Source organism: Canis aureus, chromosome 17, assembly GCF_053574225.1.
Source record: "Canis aureus isolate CA01 chromosome 17, VMU_Caureus_v.1.0, whole genome shotgun sequence".
NCBI lineage: Eukaryota > Metazoa > Chordata > Mammalia > Carnivora > Canidae > Canis > Canis aureus.
Window position 1 is genome coordinate 45,610,957 of NC_135627.1, and position 25,307 is coordinate 45,636,263.

Genomic DNA, 25,307 nt, shown 5'->3' on the forward strand with positions numbered 1-25,307 from the left:
GTACTATGGGCATGCTGATACATTAAACTCAGTAAACCTCTAATTTGTTACATCTATGAAAAGGCAGAGAATTAGTTAAAACTGTGTCAGCCTCTGATTTGAAGGTTGAAGTGGTCAAAATCACTTGGTCACCACCCCACTCCCTTTTTAATGTGACACCTAATATATTTGAAAGCTAGTGGAAAGAATTTGGAGAGAAAGTCTTGTGATTGCTCTTTTATCAGATTCATTCCCTGAAGTTACTTGCCCAAAGCATTCATTTTCTCATCATGATCATGAGGAGAGCAGTAGTATGACTAGTGATGAAAATTATGTGACCGGTGCAACCAAATGTGTTCAGTGGAATGCCTAGGAGATGGTCAGAGCATGTGGCTTAAAATTAAAGGTTACTAAGTTTCTTTGACTTTTTTCTTTAGACAGGTTGGAACATATTTCAGAATGTCAGAGGATATTGGTATTGAGAAATGAACTGATTAAAAAAAGACTCTGGCCTTTTTTTAAAATTATTTCTTCGCAGATAAAGATAAGAAAAATATACGTTTTCTGAAAAAAGTAGAGAATTGCCTTTCTCTTTTGGTCTGCAGATTCATACATAAAAACGTACACCCTACAGCTATTTATTGAATACCTGCCATGTATGTTCCAGGCCTTACTCTGGGATACTAAGATATAATGATGAACAAAGTTTCTTCATTTAAGAGCCTTATTTCATAGTGGAGGGAGAAAGATAAATGTCATGTTTAAAGTATATGAAGAGTAGGTGCTTTGGAGGAGCAAAAGGGGCAGAATGATGGTGTTAGGGGATACTGAGTGGGGGGTGCTATTCCATGTAAGGCAGTAAAGGAAAACTCTTCCGTTAATGTTGAATAGTATTCTTTGCTCTTTGGTGAAGAGACTGCAGTTGATCAAACCAGGAAGTGGGAGATGTGTTAGAAGGAGTTGTGATGCAGGTGGGAAAGGATGGTAAGCACGAGCAGAGAAAAAGTAGTAGCCAGGGAAATGGTGAGGAATGCTTAGCTTAGGTATCATTTTGGAGTTAGAATTGCCTGGATTGAGTGATGGATTGGATATGATTTTGAGGGAAATAGTAGAAAACAGGAGGACTTCAAGCTGAGTTAAGCAGTTGCAACAAGAGCATCCCTGTTTTTTTAAATTAATTGATTTTTTTAATTATTTTTGAGATGAGGAAAACTGCTGGAAGAGCAGGTATGGAGGGGTTGTATGTGTCTGGTTTTGGACAATTTAAATTGAAGATTCCCATTAGACATCCAAGTAGAGATGCCGAGAGTAGGCCCTTGGGTATTCAATCTGGAATTCAGGAGACACATGTGGCTAGGATTCTACTTTTGGGAGTCAGACCTTCTTTTCATCCCAGTGGCTCCTGCTCCAGATGAGGGCACCATTTATTCTCCTTTGAGTTTTTAGGACTCCCTCTGTCTTGGCCTTCTACTGTTTTACTTTTGCTACTCTTTCAATTCACTTCGAAGAGCCTGAGTTTTTTCTAAAATGCAGCTTTTGTGATGTCTGTCACATACTTAAACCTCCGTGGCTCCTCATTGCTTAGAGGATAAAATCCAGACTTCTTAACCTAGCTTAGAAGGTCTTGCATGATACGGCACCTGCTTAGTTTCTGGTGTCGTTTACTTGCACTCAATATTCTCTGCTCTTACTATTCTCACTTCTTTCTGTGCCCATCAAGTTCTTAGATCTTTAGACCTTCAAACACTGTCTTTCTGTTATCTGATCCATCCTCCTACCACCCCAAACCCTTCTCTCCTGCCTAACTCCTTTTCTCTTTTAAGCTTTTGATTAGGTATCACTTATTACATGAAGACACTGTCTCATAAGTATGGGTTATGGAGTTCTTTATTTACTGTGGTTCTTATCAAAACATTGGAGACTTATCTATATATTGTAGTTGACATTTGCTTTGCGTTCACCGTTGTTGGTCTTTAAATTCTGTTGGGCTAGGATGTCTCTCTTTTGTCTAGTATTATGTCTATATCGCCTAGCACAGTCCCTTTTAATTGGTGCTTAAAACTCATTTGAATGAGAGAATAAGTAAAGTTGCTGATTATAAAACACATATGCAAAATTCAACAAAGTTTCTACATTCTAGCAGTAACTAGTTACAAAGTATAGTGGGGAAGGGTAGACAGTCTCTCTGCCCCCCATCCCCATACTTAAGAGTATAATTTAGATATACTTAAGACACCTAACTCTAACAATGTGCAGGTTGCCTACAAAGAACACTGTGCTAATCTGAATAACTGTAAACACATGTCATGTTGATGGCTGGGAATTTTGAATATTGTCAACATATCAAATCTCCTTGAATCTATTTACAAATGCCTCATGAGTCAAATACAATTCAAATGGATTTTATTTTTGGAACTTTTGAATTACTCTAAGGTTTGCATGGAAAAATACATGAGAAAAAGAAAGAAAATTTAGAAAAGGAAGCAAAAATAATTTGAACATACAATTAAGATACATCATGCAAGGCTTAAGACAGAATGATAGCAGCACAGGAACAGTACTTAGAATAATGGAACAGAATTAGAAGTCCAGAAAAACAATTAAGGATAAAAGTGTAATATAAAATCAGCTGGGAAAGAGGACTATTAATAAAATGGTAGAGGTAATTAGTTAATAAATATTTTGAAAAATTTAAAAGTTGATCCCTGTCTCACACTATGTACCAAAACGTGATTATGATGGTCTTTTTTATGACATAATGTAATTATATTGTGCCATCTTATATATATGAAGATGCTTTTGGAAGCTATTTCCCCTAATATTAGTGATTTATTTGTACATATGTAACTAAACACTTTGCTCCATTATTCTTTATTATCAAGATCCTATTTTTATAAGATGAATGGCTTTGACCACAGGTGCTATCCATGGACACAAAGGAGAGGGAAGATGATAGGATCACTATTGGTTCCAGCTCTTAACCTTGACTATCATATACTTTGCTGTAAGGACACGTCATACATAGGTTGTTGTTTAGCATGATACATTTATTCTCTTATTTTTTACTAAGGATAGGGAGGTTAGATACATCTGTTGATTTTAAAACTCTCAGATACAATAAGCTAAGTATCAAATTTTGACTGTTTTCAAAGATTTGGAAAACAGATTATAAACCACCTACTCTGCCAGTTTATTAGGAACTATATTTTTAAATAAGCATGGTATATCAGACATAAAATAGCCATGTGTATATGTTTGCTTAGCCCTCTTAGAGCTAACTTCTTAACCTACCCTAAGTGTAAATATATTCGTTTATGTAATCATACATAATTGAGTCCTGTATACTGCTCAAATGTGCTAAGTGTACTCATTCTTAGACCCAATGGTATTGGTTTCTATAATGAACATCGGTTTTGTTTTTCCTGTTTGACTTTCAAGTATTTACTCTTAGTTTTTCTAGCATAAAACCACCAGTGCCTATTTGAAACAGTTTAGGTCTTGAGATATCTATTCTTTTTATAACTATGTTTAAAAGAATTCTAGCTTTTTAGATTCTTTGATAATAGTTAACGATCTGTCCTTTTACTGCTGAATGTTTTACTGACATGGATCTATCCTTGGTTTTACAGAGAGAAGAGAAGAAGAAGATTTTGAAGAAAAGAAAGCTATTAAGAAAAAAATTAAAGAGCTTAAATTTTTAGATTCTAAAATTGCCCAGAATCTTTGTACGTATGAAACTTCAGTACTATTACATTAGCAAAACACTGGAGGTGGTTCCTATAAATTATTTGATTTTCTTTATGACTTGTTTTTCGTTATTTTAATATTTTATTATTTGCATAACAACTTCAGAGATAATTATTTTCCCTTAGGCAATCTATGGGTTAAATTCTTCAAAAAAATTAATGCATTTTAGAAAATAAAATTGCAAAAAAAATAAAATAAAATTGCTAAGGAAAGTGTTTAAAATGAAAATAAGTCTATAACTTACCCTTTGTCTAAGTATATAAATAATGAGTTAAGAAATTTAGGTGATAACATCATATTTTAAAAAATGGTAGTGGATTATTTCTTTTATACCTCTGAATCTCTATTATTTTTGATACTTGATCACACACAAAAGAGGTTGGAATATTAATGGAAATTAGGATGATGAGTAAAATGAATTCCATTATCCCATCTGAGCAGTTCAAAGCCTTTCCTCAGAAGTAATGACTGGAAATATTTTAGATTTAATTACTGTTACAGGAGCTAAATACTTAGTTTTGAATTGTCTCCCTGACTGAATTACTCTGGGAAAAGAGGGCAAAGAGTTTTGCTTCTAACTCATTTCCAACTGCAACTTAAATGCATCAAAGATAGTTTGCTTGGAACTGAGGTAATACCATATGTATGTATTACTTTCTAAATTTGTGAGAGGAATATAATGTCGAGAATCTAGAGGCATGGAAAGTTAACATGGCTCTTTAGTCTGCCTTTCAATTATTACATGCCTCAAGAGAGCTTTAGCAAGTATTGGGAACAAAATTCTTTGGTAAGAGGATAAAGATCCATGCTATCAATGGAAGAAGGAATCATGCTGGGGTCAGTAGGTATAAAAGACAGAGCTGGGGATCCCTGGATGGCTCAGCAGTTTAGTGCCTGCCTTCGGCCCAGGGCGTGCTCCTGGAGTCCCGGGATCGAGTCCCGCATCGGGCTCCTTGCGTGAAGCCTACTTCTCTCTCTGTCTCTCTCTGTCTCTCATGAATAAATAAATAAAATCTTAAAAAAAAAAAAAAAGAGCTGACACTCCTATGGAAGTTTTGAGACCTCCTTCCTTTCATGCTTACTATGACAGAGGACCACCCCTTTTTTGCAGTCTGGATATGCCAAGATCCCCATGGATAGTGTGTAAACAACGATGTGCTTGGCCAATATACTACTCTATTATTTCTGGGTAAAAGTTGATTGCACATCCTCTACATTCTTGAAATTAGAAGTCGCCATGTGACTTGTTTAGGCCAAGGACAGCATAGGTGGAGATGAGGTACCTTTTGCGTGGAAGCATTTATTGCTGGTGTGAGAAACTCCAGTGCTCTTTCCCTTGCACGCAGAATGGCAGTCAAAATGGTGTCCATCACCGTGATGTGAAGATAGTATCAGAGCTCTTTCTGTTGTGTAATAGACATGTAGTCTGAATTAGAAATGATTTGTATATTGTATATGTACGTGTACATGCTTAGACTACTGAGATTTGGGGGACTGTTACATGATATAGATAGTTTCAGGGAATTTTCCCCTTAAAGAAATGTTGACTTCAAAGCATTATTAACATAGATAACATCTAAAAGTTCTGTTCTCTGTGATCTGAAAGAGTTTTTCTTGAAAAGTGTCCATGACTTGCATTACTGATTCCTAGGCTTAACTCTAAACAGCCTGGTTAAGGTCCTGAAGAAATCAATCTATTCTCTCTTTCTCTCTTTCTCTTTCTCTCTTTCTCTCTTCTTTTTCTTTTTTCTTTTCTTTTCCTTTCTTTTTTTTTTCTCTCTCTCTCTTTCTCCTTTCCTTTCTTTCCTTTTCTTTCTTTCCTTTCTTCTTTCAAGATTTTATTCATTTGAGAAAGCAAGAGTGCACGCACATGAGCAGGGAGGAAGGGCAGAGGAAGAGGGACAAGCCAGACTCTTGCTGAGCAGACACCTGGACTCAGGGCTTGATCCCAGGACCCTGAGATCATGACCTGAACTGAAGGCAGACCCTTAATCAACTGAGCCATGCAGGTACCCCCAAGAAATACCATTTTTAACAGAATTCTTTTCAGATGGATCAGCCATAATAGGTTAGCATAAATAGCGATCTCAAAGTTGAATAATTGACGTTGATATTATTTATGTGACAAAACATGTGCTAAATGGGATTTGAAATTTAATTGTAATGGCTAATAATTATTGATTACCTTTTTGTTCTAGTTCTATGTTTGGCCCTTTAATCTTTATTACAAGCCTATCACATAGGTGGTAGCATCGATATTATGGGTGGGTATAGCACTTCAGTGACTTGAATAAGGTTGCTTATTTTGAAAATGGTCAGTAGGAATACAGTATGCTATTCCTGTTTGGAAATAACAAATCATATTATAAAGAGGATATTGTTTGTCTTTTTCTTTTAGCTAGAGGATATATATTCATTCATTTATTTGTTAAACATGTTTTAAAGTATAAGACCGAACAGTCTAGAATTTATACCATGTCATATTATGATGTAATCCATTTCTGGATTCTTCTTGCCCTCTTTGGTTGTAGCGAGTATTATGACTTAAGCTTTAAGAAGCTTTAGCAACCTATAATCTTGACCGTAATTATAGTCTGATTCACAGCTGGTTTTTGTCTGTGAAATTCAGTCTTTTGAGATACTGAATTCTGAAAAGAGTCTTGTGGTAGTGCCAAGACTCTATGTTGTCACTTAGAAACCTGAGATACTTTCTCTGAGATTTCTCTTAACTGAAATATTTGATAGAATTTTGGGGAAAGGATCTAAAATCTACTCCTTTGTTTACCTATTTATTCAAGGGTGTATTAGGTTCTCCCATATTTGAGTTCATAATTGGTTTGGCAGAGACCCTCGGCTGAGCATAAAAGGTACAGTTCCAGCCACTCTAGGCTTGAGTGATGTCTTAGGAGTTTTACAAAGTTCATATGTGGGAACCCTGGGTGGCGCAGCAGGTTTAGTGCCTGCCTTTGGCCCAGGGCGCGATCCTGGAGATCCAGGATCGAATCCCACGTCGGGCTCCCGGTGCATGGAGCCTGCTTCTCCCTCTGCCTATGTCTCTGCCCCTCTCTCTTTCTCTCTCTCTCTCTGTGACTATCATAAATAATAAATAAAAAAAAAATAAAGTTCAAAGTTCATATGCTTTACCAGATTTTTGGAGTATTAGAGCTATAAAGGGAAGAACCCTGGAATCTATGAATTAATGTAAAGGTTTAAATATTTATAAGTTCCCTTGAAGAAAACATGTGTGACTGGTTCCAAAATCTGCACACTTTACACTTCTTCACTGAACTCAAAGCTCCCCACTGGGATCTATATAATCACATTTTGAAGGATAAGATGCATGTTAGTAAAAATATTCACTTTAATGGGTCTTTTGGAGGCTTTAAATGAGTATCTCATTCTCAGTAACTTTTAATTTGTTTTTTAAAGGTCTAGGCTTGCCTTCTGAATTGTGTGTTATGCATTAGGCCATTTTCAACTATTCTGTCACTTTTTTTGCCCTTAGAGCAACTGTTTTCCTAAAACCTTATTCATAAGCGATAAAAACAACATAGTTAAAAAAACACAACAATAACATAGTTTAGTCTTTGTAAATATTGGTATTTGATGTACATGTTATTTTAACTATATAATCATTAATACCTGAAAGCAATGGATGAATTGCAAATATAGAAGAAAGTAAAGGAATAAATGATGTCCATTTGCAAAATAAACTCTTCTAAAACATCTCATTTTTTTATATGTTACTTATATTGATTATGCAAGTTGTGTAGTTTTGTTTATTCCTATGGTTTGTATACTTCAAAAGTGTGTGACATCATAGAAGGTTTTTATCTGTAATTTTTTTTTATCTCCAAGATCATTTTCACTTCGGGCACCAGTTGCAAGTTTGGGGGTCCCCAAGGCCACTCTTAAGTATGATAATTTGTTACAAGATTTCCCAGAACTGACAGAAAGCTATTTGACTCACACTTACATGGTACAGATTAAAATCAGTCAAGTAAAGAGGTACATGGAGCAGAGTTTAGGAGAATTCTGAGGGTGGAGTTTTCAGCCATGGAGAGCTCTAGCTTCTCCCAGCAATGATGCATAATAATACTCACAGATTATTGCCAACCAGGGAGGCTCACTTAAGCCCTGGTGTCCAGCATTTTTACTAGGTCTTGGTTATATGACCTGAGTTTTCAGACCCTCGAGTGGTAAGGCTAATACTGTGACCCAAAGCCCCCACCATAGGTCACATTATTAGTGTAGACTGTCTGGTGTAACCTGGTGTCTCCAGTAAATAGAGACACTCTCATCACACAGGACATCCCCGGGGCTTTTGAGAATAGCTCACAGGAACCGGACCTCACTCGAGTAAGCTGAATCCTTTATCACACAGTCAGTGTCACCTTTTTCCACCCCATGTGTTCTGTTTTCATATTATTCTTTTAAAATTATTTTAATTGCATTGTTATGACATATTATACAGGAGTGAATATATACAATGCATGCTACAGTTTAATGATCTAAATCAAACACCTACAGCTAAAGAAATAGAACGTGACTCCTACTTTAGAGACTTAATAGGACCTTTTCCAATTTTATCTCCCTTACTATGTGAAGTATCATTATCTTAAATCTTGGTTTAAATATTTCTTTTCTTTATAGTTTTACCAACCATGTACATATTCTTAAGTAAGTTGTTTGGTTTGGGCTGACTTCGAATTGTATATGAATAAAATTATAGCATATTAGTATATTAGTATATTCATTTTTATTGTGTAGTATATTCATTTTTATTGTGGTTATAATACCGTGTCTTTGAATGCTATACTCTATTCATTTACTCCTTCGTTGACTCTTGGGTTGTTTCCAGCTTTGGTGGTACTAAGGCAGGGTGTGGCAAACTATAGTCCACATGCTAAATTTTGCCCTTGCCTGTTTGTTGAAACACAGTCTTTTGGAACTTAGCCAGGACATTTATTCATATATTATCTATGGATGCTTCTGTGCTATGCTAGCAGAGTTGACTCGTTGTGATAGAGACTGTGTGGCTTACAAAACCTAAAATATTATGTAGCTGTAACAGAAAAAATTAGGTGACTATTGCTCTAAGTTTATACTGTTCTGTGTTTGTACAAATTTATTCCTCGACAATCACTGCTTGAATATTCCTGCTTCCCTGCCTTACCAGTGCCATGTGTTTTATAAGGATCTAGTGTGGCTTTAAAAAAATTTTCCTTGTGATTTGTTGAGCATTCTTATTGTGATGATTTGTGTGTCTCTCTGTAATTCTAGAAAATTCTAACATTTTCTCTTCAAATCAGATTTCTTTCAACTGTGTTCTTTTTGTGATTGCCTGTTGCAACGCCAAGTTGACATTTTTAAGGTACCTTTATTCCTCTTCTAGGTCTCTTCACCTAGTATTTTCCCATCTCTTTATAATTTGTGTTTTGGATCACTTCTTTGCCTATGTCTTTGATGTTCTCAGTTTTCTCTTTATCTGATGTCTGATCCATATGTTGTTTTTAATGTCAGTAGTTTAATATATATATATTCACATATATGTATATATATATGCATATAATTTTTTCCAAGTTTTTTTCCTCCCTCAAATCTTGTTTCTTCTTAATAATCTTTTTCTTCCTTTCTTGGCCATTATTTCAAACTTTCATTTTTTAAAATATTTTTTTCTCCCAGGATTTCTGTTTTCCTTCCTTTCAGGGCAGCTCAGTAATTCATTTAAGATATATACACACACGTGCATGCACATATGTATGTTTTTTAGGTGTTTCAAGGTTTTATTTTTTTATTCTTGAAGTATAGTTGATGCACAATATTAAAATTAGTTTCAGTTGTACGAGAGAGTGATTTGGGAGCTCTATACTTTTTGCTGTACTGAGGGTATTTCTTGATTAAGATAAAAAATATCCTTTCAGGATGGAGGAGATATTTCAAGAGCTTTTCTCTTCCATAATAACTAAAATATATAAAAGTATAATTTTTTTCTCTCAATGACTATATTATGCTTCAGAGTAACTTTATCCTTTGATCTTTGTATTTAATGTTGTAATCCTTTCTATATTTCTGTGTTGTATCCACAGACTAGGTTTCTTGAGTGAAATTTATTGCTTCCTAAAGGGAATTAATAATTTCAGAGTTTCTGCTTAATCTTAGGAAATTTGCAATTCAGGTGTATTTTAACAATTGCCGTTTCAATTTGCCTACTCCTAAGGTTTAACATATTATTACTTTTTTTTTTCCTTTGGTCTTTTTTTTTTTTTTAATCTTTTAATTAAGTTTATATATATTTCGCTCATTTTTATTTTTAGATCCCTGGGTATTCTAAATGAAGGAAAAACAAATGCTTTCGATCTTAAGGCAGGTTTATCTACTCAGCTTCCTTGCTTTTTAAATGTTTTGGTGCTTTGATGGTGTTTCCCTTTTATGGTATCAGATATCAATCTTTTCACAGATTTTCCATCAACTTATACGATTAAGATGTTCTCCTACCGGGGCAACCCCGGTGGCTCAGCGGTTTGGCGCCGCCTTCAGCCCAGGGCTTGATCCTGTAGACCCGGGATTAAGTCCCATGTCAGGCTCCCTGGATGGAGCCTGCTTCTCCCTCTGCATATGTCTCTGCCTCTCTCTCTCCCTCTCTCTCTCTCTCTCTCTCTGTGTCTCTCTGTGTCTCTCGTGGATAAATAAAATCTTTAGAAAAAAAAAAGATGTTCTCTTACCATACAGGAGCCAATTTGGCACGTTAAATTTCTTTTAGTATTCATTTGTGTTAATATTTACATTTAATTCTACAATCATATGCAACTTGTTTTGTACATGATATACAGATTTAGATTTCTTGTCCCATCAATTGTTTATTGATGATTTCTTTGAGATCATATAGTTAATACATTTTTGTACTTTTTTCATTGTCTTCTACAGGGTTATCCTGTTATAATTTCATTAATCTCTGTTGCATTAATAATTATGTCATTTATTCTATCTTGTTGGGATACTGAGGATTATACCGATCCATAATTTCTAGTACCATTATCTCATATTTATGACTGAGTTCAGAAATGTGTCAATGAAGCTGGTGATGAGAATACAAATGGTACCCTTGTTGCTTATCTGTAGATGATCCATGGTATCCTCAGGTCTATGAAATACAGCCTTTAGGAAAGAAGTAGATCATATTTTCTCAATCTTATAAAAAAATACTGTCCTTCTATGAAAATACCTACAGACAAAATGACCTAAGTTCAGCATATAAAATAAATTAGTGGCAAATTCTGAGTATGTTCAGGAAGTGACATAACGCCACTGAAGAAGAGATAGAATAGTAGAGTAAGGTGGGAAACAGCAAAAGCATTACATCTAATACTGTGAAAATACACATTTACCTCAGTAGAGCTTTTGAGATCATTGTGTTTTAATATTAGATATATGAGGTATTTAAAAAATGTAAATAATGTTGAAACTCTTAGTAATAACATATTATCCATTTGGGTAGTTATCCAAGACAATTTATCTTCTAGTATTGGATATTCAAACTTTAATTACAAGCAAAAGCTATTTTTCTGGCATATTATCTAATATTTTTATTTTTTATTATTATTTTTTAAAGATTTTATTCATGAGAGAGAGAGAGTAAGAGACAGAGAGAGGCAGAGACACAGGCAGAGGGAGAAGCAGGCTCCATGCAGGTAGCCTGATGTGGGACTCGATCCCAGGACTCCAGGATCATATCCTGAGCTGAAGATGGCGCTAAACCGCCAAGCCACCCTGGCTGCCCTAATATTTTTAAATGGGGAAATGCTACTATAATTTGCAGTAGTATTAATGCACTACTTATCAGTTTTCCTAAAATATTTTTTGTTAACTACTTAGTAGGGCTAGAAGATATTATACAAGCTAATAACACATGTTTAGACAAACATTACATGTTTGTACATATTGCTGTACATATTGCTGTTTCATTGCTCTTTTTATTACAATGTGATATTTTTATGGCATACCAAGTATATTTCAGGGTTTTTTTAATCACATATAAGTTGGCACCATTCCATGATAGGCTAATAATGAAGTATTAAAAATCAACCTTGGAACCAACATAATAATATAGGACCATTGCTTAAATACTAGTTCTAAAGCCACAATAGAAAATGCGCTAATGAACGTTTCTCCCATAGTAATTATATATAATGTTTAAAGTCTCTCATTTTATGAATTATTTTTTATTTTATATATAGAACTACATCTCAGATTCTTCTCTTACTCATTATGAACCTCTCTTTTCTCCTTTTAGCCATCTTCCTGAGCTCTTTTCGGGTGCCATATGAGGAAATCAAAACGATGATATTGGAAGTGGATGAAACACAGTTGGTAGAGTCTATGATTCAGGTAAACAAACTGGCAGAGAGCTTAAATTCCAATATTTCATCACAAGCTTCTCATTAAATAGAAATCTGTAAGTGAAGCAAAATTCTTAAACCAAATCATTCAACTGGAAAATCATTGCTGCATAATTAGTTTTAGCATAACTTCTGCTTTGCCAGGAGATAAAACTCTGCATCTTCTCTTAACTGCAAACCAAATATAATGCTATCAAAATAATTGCATTTCAATTATTTTAAATGACTGTTCTGAAAGGCAAATTGTTTAATTTTACATATATGTTTTTGTTTTGGTTACAGTTAAAATTAGTAATATGTTAATTAAAATTTATTTGTATAAATCTTTTAGAATATGTTTTTCTTTGACTTTTGTCTTATAAAGCTCTATTTTGATTTGGTCTAGAAGATAGAGGGAGTGTTCTCTTTATTTAAAAGTTACCTTTATTTAAACAACCCTTCCTCGAGTCATTTATGTTTGTAGGAGTGCTAGAAGTTGTAAGCATAGCATTCTGAATTCATTCAGGAGGCTGCGAGATTTTTTTAATGGCTTTTACCCAGAGTGGCATATAAGGAATACTAGTATGGTGCCAGAGTTACTTCCTGAATTCCACATAAGGCATCAATGCATATCTTGATAAAATATAAAATCAGAGTATCAAACCACAAATTATATAGTGAGAGAATAATATCATGTTGACTGTCTTTCATTTTTATAATGTATGGTAGTTAGAAAAATAATTTTTTTAGCAATAAAAAGAAACCAGAGATTATTAGTGTCAACATATGTTTAAAATTATTTTAGATATTTAATCCATCAGTAGATGGTACCTTGAGCAGTTTTTGGTTTTGCCTCTCCTACCTTGTCTTCTGAATGTGGTTGTAATGTAATTCCAGTAGGATTTTTTGCTGTGAATCAATGGGACTCCCAAACACCTGATCCAGTAACTCTTAAAACCTTTATTCTCTAGCACTTTCTTGTTATGAGATCTTTGTCTTTGTTACTGTTGGATTGTAGATGTGCCTTGTTGTTGGGAGTAGATTTCAAGTTCCTTAAAGAACATTTTTCTCCTTAATACATGTTTGTATTTTTTCTAGTGCATTTGTTGAATATTTACAGAGTAGCTTTTAACTTGATTACATGAATGTGTTGAATGTTCATTTGGATTTTGTTGTGTAGAGATGGGGAAAAATGTGGATTTTTAAAATTCATGTCCAAAGATCATCCAGGTCCATACAGTTTCTTAATATATTAGTTTTCTATTGCAGCTGTAATAATTTACCACAACTCTAGTAGCTTAAAATAACACATTTCTACTGAATAGAAATCTGGCACGTGTCTTACCATGCTAAAGTCAGGTGTTGGCAGGCTTGCGTTCCTTTCTGTAGAATTTAGGGGGGAAAGATCCTTTTCTTTGTCTCTCCTGGTTCTTCATGGATGCTCACATTCCTTGGTTTGGGACAACTTCAACTCTGGAGCAGTGCTGCCTCCCTCTTCTTTTTACTATAGTCACATCTCCTTCTCGCTCCATTATTCTGCCCCTCTCTTCCACTTTTAAGAACCATTGTGGTTCAGATAATCCAGGAAAATTTTCCTATTTGAAGGTCAGCTGATAATAACCTTGATTCCCTTTGCTATGTAACTTAATATTTCCACAGATTCTTGGGATTAAGTGTGAACACCTTGGGGCGGGGGAATGTGGTTCAGGTTGTCATTCTGGCTACCACATCTACTAAATATACTGGTTTTAGAAATTTAAAATCTAAAGACTAGGTTTGGGTATTTATATATTGACTAAAAAATAAGAATTTCATGCTATTTGAAGTCTTGTTTTAATTTTAAAAATATGTACCTAATTGTAAAATGAAGAACTGCTGATTTTGAACAGAGCATGAAGAAAACATTATTTTATAATAATCATCATTTTGGTAAGCTCTGTTCACACTCATGATTTTATTTTGGCATATCTAATCACTTATTCATATATAACTAGATGTCAGTAGTATGTTATTTTTGATGTCAGCTTTCTACCTCATTCTTGCCCACTTGCCTTCCTTTGTCTTTTGTTAATTAATTCAATTAGCAAATATTTTATTATACCCACCATGTTCAGGGCATTATGTCAGGCTCAATTAGACATAGGTTTTACCTTTTTGGAACCTATAGTTTGGCAAGGAAGATGACATTTACATATAAAATTATAATACAAGATAAACATGGATAGATCAAGATTTTTTTTTTTTTTTCCGAATTAGAGGGTGTTTTAGAGGAGTACTGTGCCATGTGTGAAGGTGAGGGTACTTACATGTGTGCATGTGTGGAGGTGAGGGTTCTTTGGTGTTGAAATATGGATATAGAAAGGGCAGTAGGATTGTATGAGTTACATAGCAAGGATCAGTTATTCTGGAATGAAGAATTCCCTGTGCTGTGAGGGAAAAGCTGGAGGGTGTGTGGGCAACTGCTAAGAGTTTAGTTTGATAGGACCTTAGGATTGGTGAAAGAATGGTACCTTTGATAAAGGGAAAGACAAAGGAAGTTTGGCCTGTATTCTTACAAATCATAATAGTTTTAATACTTCACAAAGCAAAACTGATGAAGTGAAAAATTGATAAATTCATGACAAAAGATAATTATATATTAACTACAAATATTTAAGGGGATTTGATATTTATCTAAAAGGATACTGAAGAAATTCAGAGACCTGATTAGTAAATAACTCAAATAATCCAGCTGTCGGCTAGAATGGTTGAAAGAAACATAAATAACCAGGTCTTTCGGCCTCAGGCAATTTTAATTAGAGAAATTTTTCTTATATGGAAAAATCTTCTACCTGTATTGTTTTTATTCAGTTGGTAGTATTAATAGTAAATACTTTTTTTATGGATGATCTTAAATTGCCACTTTTTTTTGTTTGTTTTTGGCCAGTCAACCAAGTTTTTGTCCAAAGGTACACAGTGAGTCCAAAACTTGTTCTTTGATCTAAATACTTTGATATGTAACATTCTCTAACATTATTTTTAACTAATGACACTTGGGGGGGAATTTTTCCCGATATATATAGCATGGTATAGGCTTAATTATAACTTGTACTTGACTTTGGGTTTGTACAGAGTATATTGATGCTATAATCTGGGGTTGTGAGCACCAACCACTCTTTTAATTTTAATATAGGGACACTAACTTGTTATAACACTATTATAGTCAATTATAATTGGATACAGTGGATCTGTATAGACTTTGTCCGCAGGATTGTGTTATCATTTAAGTTCTAACAGGGAAGATAAGTTGTGTGTTTATTTGGTCTTTCTCCATTGGGAGTATTTCTCTTGTCTAAATGTATGTCTTGGGAAAGGCCATGCACAAAGAAGACAATAACCAAGAACCTGTGGTTTCTGGACTGCAGATGATACAGGCAAAAGGCCATGGGCACTTAGGTTCCTAAAGGATTTCTTTATAAGCTTTTTATCTGCAAAGTACATCATCCTGTGTCTTCAGTGCCTTTTCAGATTTTCTTTCCCATCAGAAAAGTTAGTTTGTCTTTGTTTTAGAAATATTTTAATTTTTATTATTAAAACTGTAATCGTGTTGATTAAATCTTGCAAGCACTTTCATTAAAACTCTCTGGATTTCATTTCTTTCTCTTTCCTTTTAGTACCAATATGATAATTTCTTTTATCCCCTCAAATGAAGTGTTAAAATGTTTGACTTTGCTGAAATTTCTGACGTTTAATTCCCTAAAGCTGAAATATAATTGATCACATTTACCCAGGTGAGAAAGCTATTCCTTTGGTGTAGGTTGAGTTTTCTTTCTCAGTTATATAGTTAATCAAATAAACATTCAGTAGTGCTTGATATGAATATATAACTCTGGAGAGAGAAGAGGGAAATTGACTCTTTCAAGATGCAGAGACTGTCGTATAAGGCTGAGGTTACCTAGAAATAAAACTAAAGATTGACTTTTTCAGTGGTTTCTTTACCATAGTTTATTAATAAATCTTTCTAGAATTTAGGAAGCGTATATAGTGAAGATATTTTCTTGTGGTTTTCATTTTTAGAACCTAATAAAGCATCTTCCTGATCAAGAACAATTAAGCTCACTGTCTCAGTTCAAGAATGACTATAACAACCTGTGTGAACCCGAGCAGTTTGCTGTTGTGGTAAGTACTGTCTCTCAGCGTTAGCTTTCCTGGATGGGGAGTTTTAGACTCTGTCACACAGGAAAGGAACTGTCAGGCCTTTTCACATCAGGATTGTTTCACAAATCTTTAATATCCATTCTGCCTTTTTTTTTTTTAACCTAAGGATATTTATGGGAAATTATCTTGATTTCAAATATATATGTTGAAATTGTAACCTCAAAGGAAGTCCAAAGAGTTTTTTAAAAGTATAAACATGATATTTTTGCGTGTGTTCTCTATTTCATGTCAAAAGGTAAGATGAAAACTGCACTGCTGTGACTGAAGAGTATATTTATGATTTATTCTGGAACTACGTATTCCAGCATATTACAAGAGTAGCTTCAGTTTTTGGTTCTAATCTCTTACCTCCATTCATCTTCTATGTTAGACTCTGGAATTAGAAATATAGTCTCTTTCTGGAAAATGAGGGTGAAAAAAATGAATACGTTTAAAAAAAATCTTTAAGATACCTTGATAATCATCTTTTTTCAGCCTCCAATTTTATAGAAGTTGGGGTCTAAAGGGGTGAAAATACTTGTCAATGTTATATATTAGCTGTGCTACAACTTAAGATTTTATCAAGCTTGCTTTCTTCTTTTCTTTTTTCCTATCATTAAATTATCATTTTGAAGTTGGTTACATTCAGTCATCCTGACAATACTTTAGTGTTTCATTTCTTTTTTATATGTAAGGTTATTTTTTTTCTCTTTTATCTTCAGTTCTATTACCAATCACCAGGGTATGATAGAATTGTTATTTGATATAATTTTGAAAACTAGGGTTGGGTAACTGCAGGGCTCTCTGCCTACCATATTTTGCATGTGGTTGGCATTTGCTGAAAAAAGCAAGATTTTTCCTTTTTTTTTTTTAAGATTTATCCTATTTATAGTCTTACAATTTTGATTATAAAACTTTATAACTTATTTTCTTTACAAAAATGTTATTCTTTTTCTTACGCAGTTCTCTAGGGTTCCATTTTTTTCTCCTCTTTTTCTCTTTTCTTCTGTATTTTCTTATTTGCTTTATATTCTTTTACCTGATCACTTTGTCTTTATTTTGATCCCTGTTTGATGCTCTACCTGTAATGTCTTCCACTGGGAATAAGTGAGTAAGGGAGAATTTGCATTAAATTTTTAACTACAAACTACTTAGAGATTTGATTTTTGCCCATCTTTTTTGACTTGAATGAAGATTACAAAATGTAAAATTACAATTTTAAGATATTTCCCATTCACATTAGATCTGAAATACATATGTGAAAAATGCCTTTTTAGCAAGTAACTTTTACATTGCACATCATCACAGAACAAATGTAAAACTCTTGGCATGTTTTAGTGATTTTCACAGAAGAATGAGCTTGAACTTGCAGTTATTTTAGGTGTATTTAAGATAGCCAAGTTATGCCCTCCTTTGAAAATCTGAAGTTTGCATCAAAGACCCATGATTTACAAGCAGTGTTGTCATAGGGGTCAGAAAGCTAAAACAATTATATTTCTAGATACTAATGCTAGAGGTTATAGTTTTGATTTTAAGACAGAGATGGACCATTTCCATTTCAGGAGGTGTCAACTGAAACTTGACCTTGAATCTACACATTCCATGCCAGGTCATACCTGACTGCAACTGGAATTTAATGTAGAAAGATTAATGCTATTGAAAAACTTCTGCTATGGACAATATGAACACTGCTTTATCATATGTTTGTGAATATTCTTGAACACATTTTCATAATTTCTAGTTTGTGTGGTACTAACATTTTAAGACCTAATTGCTTTGGTGAAGAAATGAGAAAGAAAGTTGAGGGGGAAAAATACCGTAATACAAGCACACACACTATATATATAAAATATATATAAATATAAATATATAGGATATGTTAAAATAGAAATATATATAAATGTTTTGGTTGAATGATAATGTTCTTCAATTATACCTTCTTGCATTCCAACTTTTCACCATTCCCAGTCTGTCTCCCTCTACCTCTCAGACACCTCCCCCACCAAAAAAAGAAAGGAAACCTGCTTAAAGTTCTAAACAATACTTGAGAATTACCAAAGGAACATGATGGACAAAACTTGTAGAACAGTGTGGAATGCCTCAAGTTTTTGCTCTTGCTGGATTAAAAGCTCAATATTAAGTTTCTTTAAAGAGTGATATGATATATTTTCAATTTACGAGATTATATAAGTAAGGTGATTTGGTGGTTTTAGGTAACTGATTATCATGTGTATTTCTATGATTCCCATTATACCGTTTCAGTTTTAAAGTAATAAATTATGTTTGTATTGAAGGTGGGCTATTACCTTGAGGAAAGATAAACTACAGATTCCTACACGACTTTGATCTTGTAGAACAACATTTACTTCTTGATTAAACTTCGGCTTAAAGTACGAATCATTTCTACCTAAAAACCATCAGTGTATCAGAGACAAAGAATAGGCAAGGATTAGGATAGCCTTTGCACCCCCAAATAAGGCCAACACTTGCCTTTTCATTTTCACCCAAGACAAACATACTTTTAGTTCTATATCATCTTCAGGCTTTGTAATCTGATAGTGATTTCTTTTTTTTTTTTTTTTTTTTAAGATTTTATTTTTTTATTCATAGAGACAGAGAGAGAGAATGAGAGGCAGGGACATAGGCAGAGGGAGAAGTAGGCTCCATGCAGAGAGCCTGACGTGGGACTCCATCCAGGGTCTCCAGGATCACGCCCCGGGCTGCAGGTGGCACTAAACCACTGCGCCACTGGGGCTGCCCTGATAGTAATTTCTATATTGTTTTCATTTTAACAAAAGTCATTTAACAATAGCTCAGTTGATTAAGCATCTGACTCTTGGTCTCTGCTCAGGTCATGATCTCTGGGTCATGAGATTGAGCCCCGAATCAGGCTCTATGCTAGATGTAAAGCCTGCTTAAGATTCTCTCCCTCCCTTCCCCTCTCCTCTCTCTCTCTCTCTCTCTCTCTCTCTCTCTCTCGCTCTCTCACTCTAACTAAAAAAATATGTATGTATATATCAGTTAAAACTCTAATTACATTGTTTACCAGTTTAACTCTTTCTTTTATCCAGTTATATAAATTTACTAATTTGATACATGCGATTTCTCAGAAAGGTGTGTTCCATTTCAACAAACCTCAAAATTTGATATGCTAAAACTTACTGTAGTTGTTTGCATTAAATAATGAACCTTAATTCCTCTAAAGAATTACGTAAAATTCAATAAACAAAAAGCATCTCCACCAGGACATTGGTATTTGTTTATTTTATTTTCTCTTTGATAGAAAGGCAGTGTGCAAAAGTAACACATCCAAAATACTAGTAACCAATGTCAATTGAAGACCAATTAGAAAAACATGTAAATTAGAAATATGTTTTACTTTTGTCATGTATTATTTAGATAGAACTTTTTAGGACTGTATTGCCTATATAGAGTGTGGTATATAAATAGACTATTGAGAAATACTATGCCAATATTCATTAAATTGTATGTCCTTGAAGCTTTCTTTCAATCATTAAACCATTTGCTATGTCTGTATTCTTTCCAGGTTTCCAGTAATAAAGTGTTTCATGTGCATTTTATTTCTCCCTTGAAATTGGAAGCAAAATGTTTTAATGCAAGTACTATCATTATTCCTTTAAAAAAAAGGACCTTTTAATTCATGAATACTAAATATAGGTACTTTTATGCTATGAAGGATTTAGTCACTCATCTGTTACTTTTAATAATTCAGTCTTAAGGTACCAATTCTCTTTGTAATCCTTATGTCCTGGACATTGGCCAGTATGAGCAGGAAAGTTCTTAGGTGTTCTAGACCTGGTCCTGTCCATGCGCTGTAGTCTAGTTTGTGATGGTGACATTGGTGGTAGTTGGTGGTCTGGTCTTTTGGAATTGATCTTCTGGTGCTATGAATTCAAGGCCTAATAGTTTCAAGATACTGTTAATTTGTTTTTGTCGCTGGGTATAGTACACTTCTATGCCCTATGTTTTCTGGGAGTTTTTGACATATGAAAAATAATACCCCATCCAAAATCTGAAAAAGTTGTCATTTAATGCTGAGAGATGAAAGGTTCTAGTCAAATGGCATTTTATTTTATTTTATTTTATTTTATTTTATTTTATTTTATTTTATTTATTATTTTTTAAAGATTTTATTTATTCATGAGATGCACACACACATACACATACACACACACACACACACACACACACACACACAGGCAGAGAGAGAAGCAGGCTCCATGCAGGGAGCCCGACGTGGGACTTGATCCCGGGACTCCAGGATCAGGCCCTGGGCCGAAGGCAGGTGCTAAACTGCTGAGCCACCCAGGGATCCCCTCAAATGGTATTTTAAAGGAGTGCTCTGAGAGGTGGTCTGTCTCTGAATCTTTTTGTGTGACTTGAATGAGACAGTTTGCATGCTGATTTTATTTATTGGTTTAGGTTCTGGGCAAAAAACACTGAATACTGACTGATGTGCTTAATTTGAAATATTCTTTTCCCTGGGCAGTTCAGGACTCTCTCTCTGTTGTTGAGAAATTGCTTTATATTTGGTATGCCCTATCCTGGTGCTTTTATTCAACCTAATTTTCTATCAGTAAGTGAAGAAGTGAAAATATACCTGCCTGTCTCTCTGTTTGGGTTCCTTCCTTCCATCTTTAGCTCTAACACCTCCTCACTTATCCTCCGCAAATCCTGACTTCTTACCAAAGGTTGGCTCCCATTGAGTGGGACTTGATTCTTGTTGTGAGACCAATTTTTATATTTGCAGTTTTTTTGAATCAGTAAACCATTAGGTAAAAATCACTGTTTTCACACAATCGTGGTTTAACTGTATAAGAAGTAACATAAGTGAATATTCATTGGGATCAGAAGATGAGCTAAAGTTTGGAAAAATGTCTAAAAATTTGCATTTGAAACTTGGTGCAAAAGTTTTTGAGTATTTGTCTCCATATTATTAAATTAGGTTAACCTGCCTGTTCTTCAAAGGGATTAAAACATTTATAGGAAAGGTTGAATTGAACAAATGTCCTGTTTGTGTTCTGTATTTTGAGCTGCCACCATTTGGTGTCACTGTAGGGCAGGGCTTTTAAACTTTGTGCAGGAGAGACCTCCATTGGTTTCTTTCTTTTTTTTTTTTTTTAATCAAAAAATGTTGTAGGAAGTTTATGCATATTTCCCTGCATTAAAAATGCCTGTTTTAAAATATACGCTAATATTCTTGTAAGACATTTAAATAATGTATAAAAGTATTGAATACAATGTGAAAGTTCCTTGTATCTCACTACCTCACTCCATTCCATACAAATTATTTTTAACATTTTGTTGGACTTCCAATCCTATTTCTTTGTATTCATAAATATATATGTGTTCATATGAACATTTAGAAAAAATACATTGTTTTGAAACTTTCGTTATAAAAAACCTATTTGGAGATCTTTATTATCATGATGTACTGTTTTTAAATTCTTTCTTTCTTTCTTTCTTTCTTTCTTTTCTTTCTTTTCTTTCTTTTCTTTCTTTTCTTTCTTTTCTTTCTTTTCTTTCTTTTCTTTCTTTTCTTTCTTTTCTTTCTTTTCTTTCTTTTCTTTCTTTTCTTTCTTTTCTTTCTTTTCTTTCTTTTCTTTCTTTTCTTATTTTATGATAGTCACAGAGACAGAGACACAGGCAGAGGGAGAAGCAGGCTCCACGCACCGGGAGTCCGATGTGGGACTCGATCCCGGGTCTCCAGGATCGCGCCCTGGGCCAAAGGCAGGCGCCGAACTGCTGCGCCACCCAGGGATCCCTGGTTTTAAATTCTTAAATGGTATTCTTTGGTCTCTCCTGTGACTTTTTTTTTAAACTTTTATTATTCTAATGAAGGATGGTTAGTTTGAGGGTTTTTAAGAAGTTTGGATACATCTTCATGTATGTATTTGAATATACTGTTCAGAAATATTATGCCAATACCCATTAAATTTAGGTCTCCAGCGTTTTTTAAAAGAGTGATTCTACATTCATCCTGATATATGCATTTGAAGGCAGTGTATCTTAGGCATTGTAAGTGTGGTCTCTGGGTTTAAATCCTAGACCAGCCTTATTAGCTGTGTGCTCTTCAGTAGTTATTTACTTTTCTGTACCTTAATTTTCTTACTTAGGAAATGGGACTATCTTATTTCCTGTTGCTGCTATAAAAAATTACCATAAATTTAGTGAGTTCCAAACAACAAAAGTTTATGATCATTTAATTCTGGAGATCAGAGGTTCAAAGTGGGTCATCAGGGCTACATTCCCTCAAAGGCTGTAGAAGGGGATTTATTTCCTTTTTCCAACTTCTAGGGGCTGCTCACATTCCTTGGCTCATGGTCCAGCATCTTTGTGGCTTTTGTCATGTCTCCTCTGACCCTCTCCTCTCCTTTTATAAGAGCCCTGTGATTATATTGGGCCTATTTGGATAATCCAGGATGATCTCCTCCCTCAAAAGATTCTCAATTTAACCACATCTACAAAATCCCTTTGAAGTGTAAAATAATATATTTGAAAGTGTTAGGATTAGGGCAGCCCCGGTGGCTCAGCAGTTTAGCGCTGCCTGCAGCCCAGGGAGCGATCCTGGAGTCCCTGGATGGAGTCCCACATCAGGCTCCCTGCATGGAGCCTGCTTCTCCCTCTGCCTGTGTCTCTGCTTCTCTCTCTCCTCTCTGTGTATTCTCATGAATAAATAAATAAAATCTTAAAAAAAAAAAAGTGCTAGGATTAGTACATGGTTATTATTTAAGGGAACATTATTCTACCAATCACAGAGACTGTAATAGTGCCTACCTCCATTGTGTTCTCCTGAGAATTAAAAAATTGATATAGTGAATATGTATAAATCCTCTTATAATAATAAACTCTAAAGGTTAGCTTTGTAATTTTTTTAGGAAAGAGTCACAGAATTTCAATTGCTAGGTTAAAGGTACTTTTAATCTTGATAGTTACTGCCAAATTACTTTTCCAAGAGGAGTGTCAGTGTATACTTTTATGAACTATATATATGGACTTTTTTCTGGTATGGTCTCCAGTATTTAATTTTTTTTTGTTTTTATATATTATAGTTCTTGATTATGAGATGATATTGAACAGTTATTATATATTTGTTATTTATTTTTCTTTTTTTTTAATTTTTTTTTTTTTTTTAATTTATGATAGAGGCAGAGACACAGGCAGAGGGAGAAGCAGGCTCCATGTACCGGGAGCCCGATGTAGGATTCGATCCCGGGTCTCCGGGATCGCACCCTGGGCCAAAGGCAGGCGCCAAACCGCTGCGCCACCCAGGGATCCCTGTTATTTATTTTTCTTAAAACTGCCTGTAATACCTTTTTTCTACTATCTTTTTTGTTCTTCATTTGTAGGAGCTCATTATATAATCTGAGTGTTACTTTGTAAATATTTGCCATTTTTCTTAATACTTCTCACTTGTCTCTTTGCTTTTATTTATGTCTATTGTATTTTTTGGCAGTTTTGAAGTTTGATTTTACTCAACTATCAGAAAGGAGGAATACTTAGCATTTACATTGATGGGGATAGAACTGGAAGTTATTATAATGAGTGAAATAAGTCAGCCAGAGAAAGACAATTACCAATATGTGAAATATAAGAAACAGCACAGAGCATCATAGGGTAAGGAAGGAAAAACTGAATGGGAAGTCATCAGAGAGGGAGAAAAACCTTGAGAGACTCTTGACTCTAGAAAACAACCTCTGAGGGTTGAAGGAGGGGAGGTGGGTAGGAGTTTGGGGTAACTGGGTGATGGGCATATTAAGGGGGGGGGGGCACATGATATGATGAGCACTGTGTGTTAAATAAGACTGATGAATCATTGACCACTACATTTGAAACTAAGCATTTACTTTATGTTGGCTAATTGAATTTAAATTAAAAAAAAAAAAAGTGAGTTGAGATAAAGAAGACTCCTGTTACTTAGTGATAGGAATGTATTCTTGGTGTATGGACAAATTTGGCCCTTTGTATATAATAGGACCAGTTGATTCTGTCTTTATTTTTATTTTTTAAGATTTTATTTATTTATTCATCAGACACACAGAGAGAGAGAGAGAGAGAGAGGCAGAGACCTAGGCAGAGGGAGAAGCAGGCGCCATACAAGGAGCCTGATGTGGGACTCGATCCCAGGACTCTAGGATCACACCCTGAGCTGAAGGCAGGCATTTAACCACTGAGCCATCCAGGAATCCCTGATTCTGTCTTTAGTTTGATTGTGGGGAATACCTGTAAAGATGTAAAATGAGTGTGAAATGCCACAGACTTTACTGCGTCCTTAACATCCTTCAGTTGCTTTCCGTAGCTCTTACATGGATGTCTTCAGTTCTTCTAAATAGCATAGGCTTTAAAAAAAAATCATTGAGGTATAATTGACATACGATAAAATGCACTTATTTAGAATTTGTAGAATTTGATTAATTTTGACAAATGACTATACTCTTGAAACCATCCCCATAATAAAGATAATGAGCATGTTTCCTCAGGTCTTTCTAGAAGCCCCTCCTTCCTATCCATCCAGAACTCAGTCTTTTTTTTTTTTTAAAGATTTTATGTATTTATTCATGAGAGACACAGAGAAAGAGAGAGGCAGAGATACAGGCAGAGGGAGAAGTAGGCTCCATGCAGGGAGCCCAATGTGGGACTTGATCCCGGGAGTCCAGGATCACGTCCTGGGCTGAAGGCAGGCGCTCAACCGCTGAGCTACCCAGGCATCCCAGAACTCAGTCTTTAATGAAGCATTCCTGCTGCTCCTCCTTTCTCTGGTCTCAGTTTTCACATATACTTCATCTTTCTTTAACTTGCTGAACTCTGAAGGTACCATACTTAAGCCATTTGGTATGCTTCCCTTTCCTCCTCCTTTCCATTTTGAGAAAGACTCCTCTGAAATACTTTCCCTATAAAATTCAGTATCCCTCCTCTTTGTTACCATAATGTCCTGTGCATATCTCCAAATGGCTCTTATACCCCTAGAACATAATTGTTCTTTTACGCATGACAGTCTTCATTTAT

General features: G+C 34.7%; 1 protein-coding gene across 18 annotated transcripts in view; it reads left to right on the forward strand.

Moving 5' to 3' along the window:
* The window catches only part of DIAPH3 (diaphanous related formin 3), a 512,559-nt gene that overhangs the window by 232,021 nt on the left and 255,231 nt on the right, over positions 1-25,307 (forward strand). For all 18 annotated transcript variants that reach the window (XR_013355827.1, XR_013355826.1, XR_013355823.1 and 15 more), the window contains 3 exons: positions 3,609-3,704; positions 12,020-12,114; positions 16,161-16,262. Coding sequence is in view for 12 of the 18 variants with exons in the window: in XM_077855466.1 (XP_077711592.1) it covers positions 3,609-3,704; positions 12,020-12,114; positions 16,161-16,262 (293 nt within the window). In the remaining 6 variants the exon portion in view is untranslated. The remainder of the gene's footprint in view (positions 1-3,608; positions 3,705-12,019; positions 12,115-16,160; positions 16,263-25,307) is intronic.